Below are 13,374 nucleotides of genomic sequence, written 5' to 3'. Positions count from 1 at the left end.
CAATTTGCGATTAGCAATTAGCTCATCGCAAATTAGGAATTTTTCCAAAGGTGCAGGGGTGTTTCAAGAACACCCTGCTGCACCCCTGAAAAAGAAATTTGGGGGCATATGGCGCACATACATGCCCTAAGGGCATGTATGGGCGTCATATGGCACCTTTTGTTTTTTGGAAAAAAAGCTTTTTGAAAAGAATTTGCAAATTACCACCAACTAGAAGTTGGTGGTAGTTTGCAAATCCTTAAGGGCATTTTTTGCATATTTTTTGTTTGATACATTGCATTTAAGGAATCGCAAAATTTGCAAATCCTTCAGTACAATCGCAAAATAAGGAATAGCAATTTTTGCTATTCCTTATTTTGCATCAAACTTGTTTGATACATACCATTTGTCTAATTAGCATTCGCAAAGGCCGAAATTCGCAGAATTTTGACCTTTGCGAATGCTAATTAGCTTGATACATATGGCCCCAAGTGAGGCCTGTCTTGCAACATGGTGCATCTTTTGCATCACTGCTGCATCGGTTTCATGTGGCACGTTTTTTTTACACCATGACACATCTGCCTAAATGCATCAATTTGTAATTTTGTCGCCTCATAGCAAATCTTTTGCACCGCCACTGCATCAGAAAAGTGACGCACAGTGGCGCAAAAGAGGCATACACCTATCATAAATCTGTCCCTAGCATTTTAAATGATTAATTCAGGATGACGATAAGGTGTGGCCTATCCAGAGGTTTGTTTAAGGTGAGGCCTACTCAGGATTGCAGATTAAAGTTACGCTTGATGAAGAATACAGAGGAGATAATACATGTAAAGGCCTACCAATGAAGTAAGTAATGTCCACTTTATTGCGCCAGTCATCATAAATGTATCCCTAAGCTTCTTATCTTGTTACAGATGAACCGCCATATGTATCATCAAACTATTTTGCATTTCCTAAATAGCGAATTTTAAGGAATAAATAGCGATTCTTTACCATTCCTAATTTGCAATGAGCAAATTGCTAATTGCAAATTACCCATTCATTTCCATGGTCTCAAGAACACCCTGCTGCAGCCCCTGAAAAAGAAATTTGGGGGCATATGGTGCACATACATGCCCTAAGGGCATGTATGGGCGTCATATGGCACCTTTTGTTTTTTGGAAAAAAAGCTTTTTGAAAAGAATTCGCAAATTACCACCAACTAGAAGTTGGTGGTAATTTGCAAATCCTTAATGGCATTTTTTGCATATTTTTTGTTTGATACATTGCATTTAAGGAATCGCAAAATTTGCAAATCCTTCAGTGCAATCGCAAAATAAGGAATAGCAAATTTTGCTATTCCTTATTTTGCATCAAACTTGTTTGATACATACCATTTGTCTAATTAGCATTCGCAAAGGCTGAAATTCACAGAATTTTGGCCTTTGCGAATGCTAATTAGCTTGATACATATGGCCCCAAGTGAGGCCTGTCTTGCAACATGGTGCATCTTTTGCATCACTGCTGCATCAGTTTCATGTGGCACGGTGTTTTTTACACCATGACACATCTGCCTAAATGCATCAATTTGTAATTTTGTCGCCTCATAGCAAATCTTTTGCACCGCCGCTGCATCACAAAAGTGACGCACAGTGGCGCAAAAGAGGCATACACCTATCATAAATCTGTCCCTAGCATTTTAAATGATTAATTCAGGATGACGATAAGGTGTGCCCTATCCAGAGGTTTGTTTAAGGTGAGGCCTACTCAGGATTGCAGATGAAAGTTACGCTTGATGAAGAATACAGAGGAGATAATACATGTAAAGCTCTACCAATGAAGTAGGTGATGTCCACTTCATTGCGCCAGTCATCATAAATGTATCCCTAAGCTTCTTATCTTGTTAGAGATGAACCGCCATATGTATCATCAAACTATTTTGCATTTCCAAAATAGCGAATTTTAAGGAATAAATAGCGATTCTTTACCATTCCTAATTTGCGATGAGCAAATTGCTAATTGCAAATTACCCGTTCATTTCCATGGGCCAGGAGGCCCATAGGAATGAAGATGCAATTTGCGATTAGCAATTAGCTCATCGCAAATTAGGAATTTTTCCAAAGGTGCAGGGGTGTCTCAAGAACACCCTGCTGCACCCCTGAAAAAGAAATTTGGGGGCATATGGCACACATAAATTTTAACAACATTCCTTTACCTCAAAAACGATTTTCAAGTCATAATTTGAAAACACTGCCCATGGGGAAATGACTTAAAATGTCCTTAAGACACATGAAAGTGTTTTTTTAAAGCCTTTGCAAGTTTTTGGGTCACTTTTAACATGTCTATGTAACTCAAACAGTCAAAATCTAAATTTACCATGCACAGGTGGGACCATATTTACAATGTGCCCCACGGGGAAAGGTCTTTTAATGTAATATGGGAAAAATGACATCAGAGACACTGAAATGCCTTATAAAGAAGCATACACCATTATGTCCTTGTCATAAATTTAAAAACCATTCCTTTTCCCCAAAAACGATTTTCAAATCATAATTTCAAAACACTGCACATGGAGAAATGACTTAAAATGTCCTTAAGACACATAAAAGCATTTTTTGATTGCCTTTGCAGCATGTTTGTGTCACTTTTAACATGGCTATGTAACGCAAACATTCAAAATCTAAATTTGACATGCACAGGTGGGAGCATATTTACAAGCAATTTGCTCCACAGAGAAAGGTCTTACATTAAAATGGGAAAAATAACATCAGAGAGACTCAATTGCCTTATAATGAAGCATACACCATTATGTCCTTGTCATAAATATTATAACCATTCATTTTCCTCAAAAACGATTTTCAAGTCATAATTTGAAAAGACTCCACAGCTCCTATGCACAATAACACCCTGTCAGTACTAATACTTCACATTTTCTCCAATTACATTTTCTCAAAGAAACAAAATCTATTTGTAAAACACTTGAGACAAAGCAACATTTGAAGAACACAACTTTCTTCATAATTTTCTCCTTAAAGCACACTATTCTCTATCTAAATGAAAGAAATCTTTTCTCACCTTAGCAAATACTTTGAGTTTCAAAACAGTCTCAGAAACACACCAATTTGTCTTCAGCAGAGCAAAAGGTATGCACTCCAGAGTCTGCAGCTATCAAAAGCACAGAAATGCTGTAATTCTTCACACATATCTCTCATGTCACCCAATCAAAACTCTTCCCTCACTTTTTTTCTAATGAAAACCCTTCCCCCCTCTGCCCTTTCTGCCTTTTCTGCATGGCAACCACGTCTTGGAAGACCTCTGGTGTTTGCAAGTTCACACAACAATGTTGCAATTGAACTCTGAACTCTCAGTGCACCTCATATCCAGTGCATTCTTTCATTTAATGATTTTTTCTTGACCACTCAAAATACATCTTTCAAACAACTCATCCATGCACCCTAACTTTCTGTTTTCAGCAATCAAAATCCACCAATCACTGTTACTGCTTCATTAACACAGAAACTCCACAGTTTTTTTCATTTTAAACTCTTATTTTTTCAACTGCCATTTCATTGCCACACTTCATCTGACTGCAGGAGAACCTTCTCTCACCATGTTTTCTGTCTGGATTGTTGGACATAGTTACATCTATTGGGCTCAGAGGTATGCTGAGAACAGGAATTTACCTAACCTCAATTTACAAGATGTGGAAATTAAGTGGTTTGGCCACAGAGGATTGAAATGTCACCAATTGATACCATTGGTGAAAACCTTTATGCATTTGCCAAAACCTGACCTGTTAATTGTGCACTGTGGAGGTAATGATTTGGGCACTTTGACTGGGGTTGGTCTGGAAATGCTTTTAAAGGACACCTTTGAGCAATTGATGGCACTTTTTCCTCAGACTGCCTTGGTATATTCAAATATATGCCAAAGACAGAAATGGAGGTGGTCAAACCAATTTTGTCCACAAATTGAGAAGTCGAGGAAGCATGTAAACAAATCTGTTTCAGCTTACATGAGAGACCATGGAATGGGCTCCGTGTACAACAATAACTTGCGTTACTACATGCAAGATATCTACAGAGGAGATGGAGTTCACTTCTCAGATGAGGGCAACAGAATTTTCATTCTGAATTTAAGACTGTGCATTGGTACCTACTTATAAGTACCTAAATGTACCATAAACCCAAAAGCTCTTCTCAGAGCTACCCTACATCTGATCACCCACAATTATTATTTTACTCTAACATTTTTCACTAATTTTCAACAAAGTACGCTCCCTGGGGCGCTACCCGGTACGCGAACCGGGAGCTAACCTCGCTAAATTTAAAAAAAATAAATAAATTCGCACATATGGGCCTCCTCAGCCACCCTCAGAAAACCTAGGGGGTCAAGATAAGTCTACCGTGCCCCCTTCTACCCATTCTGAACATTATTTGCCCTCCATCTTGTATCTTAATTCGACCGAAACACAAAATGGTGGACTCCCGTAACGCTTAAGGTTCGCAAACCGGGGCGCTCGCCAGTTCGCGTACCGGGTCGCTCCCTGGGAAGCGCACCATCAAAAAAGGTGGGAAAGTAGTTTACAGAAAAGCGACTGGAGACAATTTCACCAAATATAGATTAGCTCATACTACATACCAATGCCTACCATTTTCACAAATTTGATTGAAATTCCATTTAACCTGTAGACCTCTCTAAATACCCTGAGGTAAATTACTTCACAAAACACATCTGAAGTGTTGGAATTGACAACCAATTAAAATGTTACTTTCATTTTCTACTTTTTTTACCTGACATTTGATTGGCTATGTACTTGAATATATATAAAGGAAGAGAGAGAAACACAGCCATTTTGACTACTACTTCCTGAACTACATTGCAAGATCATTTTCACTCACAACTTAAACTTGTTTTTAGAAGGTGAGATATTACTGTATAAATTTTAAAACATTTTCAGATAGTTATACACTATCCCTCTGTAAGAGTTAGACATTGAGAAAGGCTTCTTTATTATAATTATGGATTGATTTAGGTTTCTGTGGTATAATTATGAATTTACTTAGGCTTCTTCACAGGCACTTTTTAATAGTACTACTTCACGCCTGAAACCATACAGTGCCCATAGATTACTTCTCTGTTATAAACTCACAAGTACCTGTCTGAACTTAAACCCAACAGTGCCCTATCTCTACTGATATATTTATTTTTTATGCAAATTACAGCAATAAAATGGAAGGTGAGCAGAATGTTTCCTTCGAAATTGTTCTGGAGAACAACACAGAAAAAGATATTGAGGACAATGATGACTCAGATTTCATGGATGAATCACGGGACCATGAATTAGTTCAATGTGTAGAATCTGTGGATCATTTACTTCATTATGATGACGGTCAAATGTGGGAACTTATGTTCACTCAACAAGAGGACATATCGGACAGTCAAATGCTAGACGTTCTATTAAATTTTGAAAAACAATCCGAAAAATAAAATTGTATGTAATATAAAAAAATTGTTTGAGTCTTTAATCATTTTTATATGTAATTCATAAACTAGTTAAATGTTAGCAATGTTATTAAATTTTCAAACACAATCACAATAATAAATAATTGCTTAAAAAAAAAAAATTAAAAAATAATCAACAAAACCAACAATCAATTAACATACAGTATTTGAAAAGTCTATCATTCTTTTTTCCTTATAGTACGCTTCCCAGAACGCTTCCCGGTTCGCGAACCGGGCGCTACCCCCTTTGTTTTGGCCTCCTCTTGTCTCTCAATCCTACCGAGAGACAAGATGGCGGCCGCTCCGGACTGTTTAGAATGTTGACAGACACCGGAGAGCCAATCAGCTTCGCTACGCGAAGTTCCGTTACGCGTAAAGTCCGCGAACCGGAGCGCTGCCCGGTCCGCTGTTACAGATATATATCTTTTTTTGAACGTTAATTTCTCAAAATCCACTGAAGCACATATATTGAGACCTACAAAAGGCACATCGGGCTACCAGTCCCTACAATTTTGCCAAGTTTCGTGCAAATCCATTCAGCCGTTCGGGCTAAAAGTGAGGCCAACCGCCCTATGGAAAACTCAATGTTAAAAACACGTTTTGGGACCCCCCTTTTTTCTCGGCCCCCCCTTGACGAACCCCCCCAAATTTCCAGGGGCTGCTCAGAAACAAAATGTTCCATTTTCCAGAAAATTTCTGCCAATTCCGTCCACAAACGCCAAAGTTATTAGACATAGAATTTTCAAAAATCCCATAGGGAAAAAATCCTAACTATATATACCTACTGGCGACCGCCAGTAGGTAATATATATATATATATATATAGATATATAGTAACTCCGTCTACATAAACATTTGGTTTATGCTACTTTGTAAATGTAAACTTTTCCATTTTTGTACACAGTATGGTCGCCTGTTTGTAGAAGCGTTCTTGAAGTTGGGGATGCCGCTTTTGGATCGCAGCTTTAAAAAACACAGAGTAAGTATTTTACAAATACATTCACTGTTGCAATTTTGACATCTTGCTACACTCCAAAACATTGCATTGTCATTTTGCTATTTTTATTGTTTTGTATTTCACCAGCTCGTATGTCTAGAGAGAACCAAAGGGATTATTTCAGAAATTCTGGTTCTTTACGTGGACATAACGTAGCCAGTCAAATCTATTACCATCTTGTTTGTTTGTCTGCTGCTCTCTTAATTTTCTGTGCCATCTGCTTTTTCACTCCTGGCTTTGATTAAACGGCTTGTTTAAGTCAGTGAGTCACTGAATGTTTAAGTGCATGATCTTTTTGGGTAATGCGAGTAGCTCAAGAATTTCCCATAGACAGACATTGTTAAGCATCCTTGTCTGCACCTTCATTACTAACAAGGGTATTTATAAAAGTGTATTTGTTTGCTAAACATATTGAAACAACAACAATGGATTAAAAAACACAAAAATACAGTGATGCGTGGAGCCTTCAAAGTGTTTGGAATTTGTATGTCATATAAAAATATAACAAATCTCAATTTAGGGCTTTCAGCAGCATTGGCCCAGGCTCTGGGCCAGACTGGGAACAGAAATCTGCCGAGGCTTGGCCAAAAGTGAACATGGTTATCTTTGGGATGTTGGATCCAGTTAGATATGTTGCCTTCAGTTTCCTTCTAAGAAAATCTGTCAAAGGACAGTAATCCCCAGCGTAGCAAACATCAGAAAAATGAAAACCTTCAGGTAACAGAATGTAACATTGGGCAGGATTTGACCAATTGGTAGTCTTTGGGTCAATGCAGTGATGTTTACGTAGCCTTCTTCTAGTTCTGCAATTATCGAGCTCAAGCAGGTCCAGTGGGAGTTGTCTCAAAGGTAAAGCCAAGCATTACTCCATATATCAGGATCAGATGAGCAGGATCATTCTGTCGAGAGTTTCAGCAGAACTTAGATAGTTGCCAAATTGTTAGGTAGGGTGGAGATGTCTCATCTTTCCAGGCCTTATCATCTAGCTTACATGAGGCTCTAAATGTTGAACTAAAAAAATGTAGGTATTCTTCACTGATTGTTTTTTTCCTGCAAACCATTTCTGTAGGATTCTGTAAGAAAAACTATATTTTTGCCATGTCTCCAACCGTTACTTTGCTTTTGATATATAGGGCCAGATTTAGAGTTTGGTGGGCAGGGTACTACATCACAAATGTGGCACCAGCCCTATTTAGAGTTGTGCAAACTGTCTGTCCTATTTAAAGTCTGGCAGACCGATATCCTTCAAACGGCAGTGCCCTGGCAAGCTCTGCCATCGACTAGCTTACTCCACTGGCCTGTTGGAGTAGGGGCCTTCGTATGGAGAACATCCAACCGCCCTCCCTTTTTAGAGCATGGGTTGTTGGGGGTCCCTTGATTTTTGTTTTCTAATGGTAAACTCCTGATGTGGGAGTTAGTTTTGGAAAAAGAAAAAGTTTCAAGGTCCCGGGTGCAGCTACACATAATACAGATAAGGCAAGCAAGGGAGAAGGATATGTTTACCTCCTAAAGCAGGACGTTTCTCTGCCAGACTCTACTAGACACTTCTGCTATTTAAAATGTATTGTAGTATTTCTTTTGTAAGTTTTGTTCAGATGGATATTTCTGATCACAGATTCCTAACCTTTAGAATATTCGCCAGACTGGATCTGGAACTTTTCACAGCAGTGCTCCCACGCATCCCACTGCAGCTCAGTGTTGACCTTGTTCCGCTCCAAAAGTAATGAATCAGAGCCACATAGAAATGCCACCCGTTTATCTACGCCAGTTTCTTACTTTCCATGCCTTTCCATGCAGACCCAGAGCTCTGCTCCTATTTTCATCAGTTAGGCAAGTTTTCCAAATTGAATTCCAGTGTGCAAGGGATCTATGTCCCCACCTAAATCGACAAGGTTCCAACCATGCTGTGACTTCTGTAAACAGATATCTGTGCCCGAACCGCATGACGTGTGACCCTGGTGTTTGGACTCATGGCACAATCAAAGTTGTGCGAGGAAAGTGCCTTGCCTTTTTGCACCCAAAGGCAGTCTGGGACCATAAAGCAAAGCTGTATGTCACCGAACATTGAAAGAAACCACACAAGTCCCAGTCCTGCTCTAAGTCAGGGATGCAGTTCCATTCCCATTCTTGAGACCACTCCCCCCAACAGCTCCTTTTCTGGGTTGAGGTCATCTGGTAGGTGGAACTCCATATCGAAGCACAAGGCAGCTATGCAGGGCTCAAGCCAATCCAACCAGTCTCTACCTAAGGTTACACAGGCGTCAAGGTCCCACTCAATCTTGATCCCAATCTCCATTTGAGAAGCCCTTCCCACAGCTGATGCTGATGCACCTAGAGTTTATCAGGCCATCAGTGATGCTGCAGCTTGTCATAGTCTTTAGGACACGATGTTGCATATATTTGGTACTCTTCTGGCTCCCTCTGTCGACCCAAGGATCCGCAGGGGCTTTCAGTTGGGTTACCACTGGTCTATCTTCGCTGGGGGCCGTCTGAGCCCTGACACCCACCTGGGATTCTGCACCGACTCCAATGCCATCTCCATTCAGGCACTCAAACTTGCGCCAGTCCCTCTTTTGTCGCCGCCGGGACTGAAGTCACCGGCACTGGAGATCAATCCTTTACCAACTTGTGACCAACCCTAAGCAGAATTGTCCTTACTGAAGTGTTACAGCCTGGTCCAGCTTCTTCTGAGCCCTTGTTGCCTTTCAGTGACCCCCTGACTGGTACCCTTATGGGGACTTTTACTAAGGATTTTCTTATGCAGTCGCCTACTCCTGAGAGTTTGGAGGAACAGGATTCCAGCAGCAAAGTGAGTCTAATGCATTCCTCATTTCTCCTTCAGACAGGTATTTGAAAAGGCTTGAGGCACTCAATATGCAAATGTTCTCTTTGTCTAGTTTGGCATTGAGGTCAGTCGGTGCGGATTGCCTATTATATGTACGCCCTCTGAGCCTCAGCAAGCGAAATCTTTCCAGCAGTCCCTGAGGAGTTTAGGATGTTTGTAAATCAAACCATTCACGATAGCAAGGATGCAGTCACATACATAATTCGGGCTGGCCTGGACCCTGCTGATTGATTGGGAGCAGCAGATGGCACTATTATGGTGCTCTATCACTATGCATGGATTCGATCCACAGGCTTTTCTGGTGATGTGCAGTTTCCCTCATGCATATGCCTTTAGATGGGTCCTACATATTTGGCACAAAAGCTGTTTCTGCCCCTGAACACTTGGAGGAAATCAGGGCCGCTGCACATTCCTTATGCCTTTCTATCCCTGCCAGACAGTTCTCTCATCAGGTTCAACCTCTACAAGTCTACTCCGGAGGATTGACAGATAGACGACGTCAGGCTTAGCCATCTCTGTAACAATCAATCTAGTCCTTTCATGGTTGGGGACTGGAATAAAGCAGACATCACGTAGGTCACCAAGGGGAACCTTTACAGGCCACCTTCCCTGCAGCATCAGCCCCAAGTCATTTTGGTTTGTTCTTAGCAGCACACAGCCACCATGTAGATGGGAAGATAAGACATTTCCTCCCATGATGGCAGCTTGTCACTTCTGACAGATGAATGCTCCAGAACGTCCATCAGGTCTATGTCCTACAGTTACTTTCCATCCTACCTTAGCTTCCTTCCACGGCATAGCAGCTCTTAGAGGAGCACCTATCCATCATGCTGCAAGAAGTACATGTTCTACTGGACAAAGAAGCCATTGAGAGGATACCAGCCTCAGAGGTAATGACGGCTTGTTAATCCCGCTATTTCTTTGTGTCAATGGACGGAGTCCTTCATCCTATTTTAGCTCTTTGTTCTTACGGAAGGACACATTCAAAATGCTAAAACTGGCCAAAGTTCTGTCTGCCTTGCATCCGGGCGACCGGTTCGTATTCTTGGACCTGCCGACTCATACATTCATGTGTCTGTCCTGCAGTTCCACAGAAAATACCTGGAGTTCAAAATTGACCAGGAATGTGTTCAGTTTGCTGTGCTTTCCTTCGGCCTTACAAGTGACCCTTGGGTGCTCACGAAAGTGATGGCAGTGGTTGCTACGCATCTTGGAAGGTTGGGGCTACGGCTTTTCCCCTATCTCAACGGCTGGCTGCTGAAAGCTGGCGTGCCACAATCAGTCGTACACCCGCTCCAGACGATGGCAAACCTTCCACCATTGTTGAGATTTTCGATCAACGTACAAAAGTCCCACATGACTCTTTCACAGATACTTTCTTTTATCAGAAATCTCTTGGACGAGGTGCAGTTCAGGGCTTTTCCTCCATCGCAAAGTATCCAGGACATTCAGGTTTTGATCCTGATGTTTCAGCTTCGGTCCTGCGTCTCTTTGAGAGCAGTTTCAAGGCTTCTTGGCCTCAAGCATCCTGTGTGCCTGCCTCCCCAGGTGCCATACGTGGCCTCTGCAGTGGGAGCTGAGGTCTCTACACCCAGTACCTAGGTAACCTGTTGGATGACAGCTGAAGACAGCTGTAATGCCAGAAACCGGTCCTGGGAAGCTTGATTCCGGTCCAGGGAAGACATGGCTTGGCAGTTCGGGCTGGACTGTTCCCATGAGGCACATGGTCAGACTGATTTGCATATGGCCATGTCTGAACTGGGGTGGCGGAGTGAGCTAAAGAACGGTGATGGATTAAACCCAGATCAGTTGACTGGGGGTGAGTGTTTGTATTGTCAACGCTCCGTCCATCACCACCTTTGGTTTTTCTTTGTTCGCCCTAAGTTGGCAGGGTATGCTCAGACGTGAGTCCCTTGCTCACTTTGCCACTGGAGTCAAGCAAGCCCGGCAGAAGACGGCTGTAATGCCAGAAACCGGTCCTGGGAAGCTTGATTCCGGTCCAGGGAAGACATGGCTTGGCAGTTCGGGCTGGACTGTTCCCATGAGGCACAGGGTCAGACTGATTTGCATATGGCCATGTCTGAACTGGGGTGGCGGAGTGAGCTAAAGAACGGTGATGGATTAAACCCAGATCAGTTGACTGGGGGTGAGTGTTTGTATTGTCAACGCTCCGTCCATCACCACCTTTGGTTTTTCTTTGTTCGCCCTAAGTTGGCAGGGTATGCTCAGACGTGAGTCCCTTGCTCACTTTGCCACTGGAGTCAAGCAAGCCCAGCTGAAGACGGCTGTAATGCCAGAAACTGGTCCTGGGAAGCTTGATTCCGGTCCAGGGAAGACATGGCTTGGCAGTTCGGGCTGGACTGTTCCCATGAGGCACAGGGTCAGACTGATTTGCATATGGCCATGTCTGAACTGGGGTGGCGGAGTGAGCTAAAGAACGGTGATGGATTAAACCCAGATCAGTTGACTGGGGGTGAGTGTTTGTATTGTCAACGCTCTGTCCATCACCACCTTTGGTTTTTCTCGGATGTCATCTAGGTTTCAGAGGAGACTCCACAGGCACTTCAGTGGTGGCTGCTGGACTGTCAACTAACCAGCGGCAGACAACTCTCCCTTTCACACCCAGAGATGACGGTGGTGCTGGTTTGGGGAGTTCATCTGGGAGATGTGGAAATTGGAGGACTCTGGTCTCCAGCAGAAATCAATCTCCAATTCAATCTGTTGGAGTTGCTTGCCTTCTGTCTGGCATGGAGGTCCTTCCTGCTGTACATCAAGGGAAGGCTGGCACAGGTTCTCATGGACAACACTGCCGTCCTGTGGTATGCAACAAGCCGAGCGGAATGGGGTCCTTTGCCAAGAGGCACCAAGCCTCTTTAAATGCCATCCTGGACAAGCTCAGTTTTGCTCTATGGAGTTTCAACAAATGCTTCTCTAGGAGATCCACGCAGGCTAGAATGAAGCACTAGATTCCTGAACTCCTTTCTGCCTCACCTGCCCTGAGTTCTGAAGATCAGGAGCAACCTGGCCCAAGTCATCCTAATGGCTTTGGATTGGGCCAGTCGAGTGTTACATGGAAGTTCCTGCATGAGCATTTGCCTGCCATTCAGGCTGCTGTTTTGGGAGGTTTTGGGAGGATGTTAAATTACAGCTTCACAGCAGGGTTCTGCATGCAAATCTAGCCTATTTACACCTCCATACATTGAGATTGAGCAGCAGCAGTTATGGATGGATCATCCTTGCTGCAAAATGCCCATCTACAAAGTCCATTTACATCGGGCACTGGGACACATTTGTTGTCCAGTGTGGAATATGCAAAAAGTTTGCAGGCCAAACTTTCAGATTTTTAGGGGGATTTTTATTTCCTTTGGCCCAGCAAGGCGTTGAAGTGGGCACAATTAAAGATCATTATCTGATGGAGACATTTAGACACAGATTCTTTACCTTTGAATTTCCCAGGCTTCAGACTGGATGCGGAAGATTTTTCTTCGAGCAATACTCCTGCGCACCAGTAGGCGGTATCGTAGGCTCCGCATGACAACGTGGTCTGCACTGTAGTGACGTCCACGTCACCTATGTAGGCACCACATCTGCACCTTTGACGTCAGTTCTTTTCTTACTGCGCCAGTCAAGTGCTGTGCCGTGAAGAGAGCTACTCTCTGTCACTTTTCGACAGGATTTTTCAACATTTTGTCGTCTTCTTTTTGATGTTAGGATTTTTGTCATTTCTACGAAGACCACGTCTGCGTGTGGTGCCTGGAGTGCGACCACGATTCAGTCATGTTCTGACTGCCAGGCCATGGCTCCAAAGGCTTTGACCAAGCAGTCCCTAAAGCTGCTTGTCACCTTTCAGTCCACACCGCGTCGCATGACTCCTTGGCGATTGTGGTGCCGCTCAAGAGTCCCCCCAGGAGTCCCAAGTCATCTTCATCCCACTCTAAGTCCTCAGGACATTCCAGTAAGAGGCACAATAAGCATAAGAAGTCGAAGTGTGCTTTGACTTCTCCTGTCTGTTGTCCGAGGCAACTGAGAAGTTTTGGCATTCTAGGCCTCGTTCTTCGGAAACTGT

At 42.8% G+C, this 13,374-nt stretch overlaps 1 protein-coding gene across 1 annotated transcript in view; it reads left to right on the top strand.

Annotated features, from left to right (window-relative positions):
* Positions 1–13,374, top strand: part of FANCD2 (FA complementation group D2) — a 909,275-nt gene that overhangs the window by 826,645 nt on the left and 69,256 nt on the right. Inside the window, exon 40 of the mRNA XM_078661284.1 lies at positions 6,371–6,445. Coding sequence (XP_078517410.1) covers positions 6,371–6,445 — 75 coding nt within the window. The remainder of the gene's footprint in view (positions 1–6,370; positions 6,446–13,374) is intronic.

This window comes from Lissotriton helveticus, chromosome 9, assembly GCF_964261635.1.
Source record: "Lissotriton helveticus chromosome 9, aLisHel1.1, whole genome shotgun sequence".
In the NCBI taxonomy this organism is placed as follows: domain Eukaryota; kingdom Metazoa; phylum Chordata; class Amphibia; order Caudata; family Salamandridae; genus Lissotriton; species Lissotriton helveticus.
The sequence above is the reverse complement of the archived record's forward strand: the minus strand, read 5'-3'. Positions and strand labels throughout refer to the sequence as shown.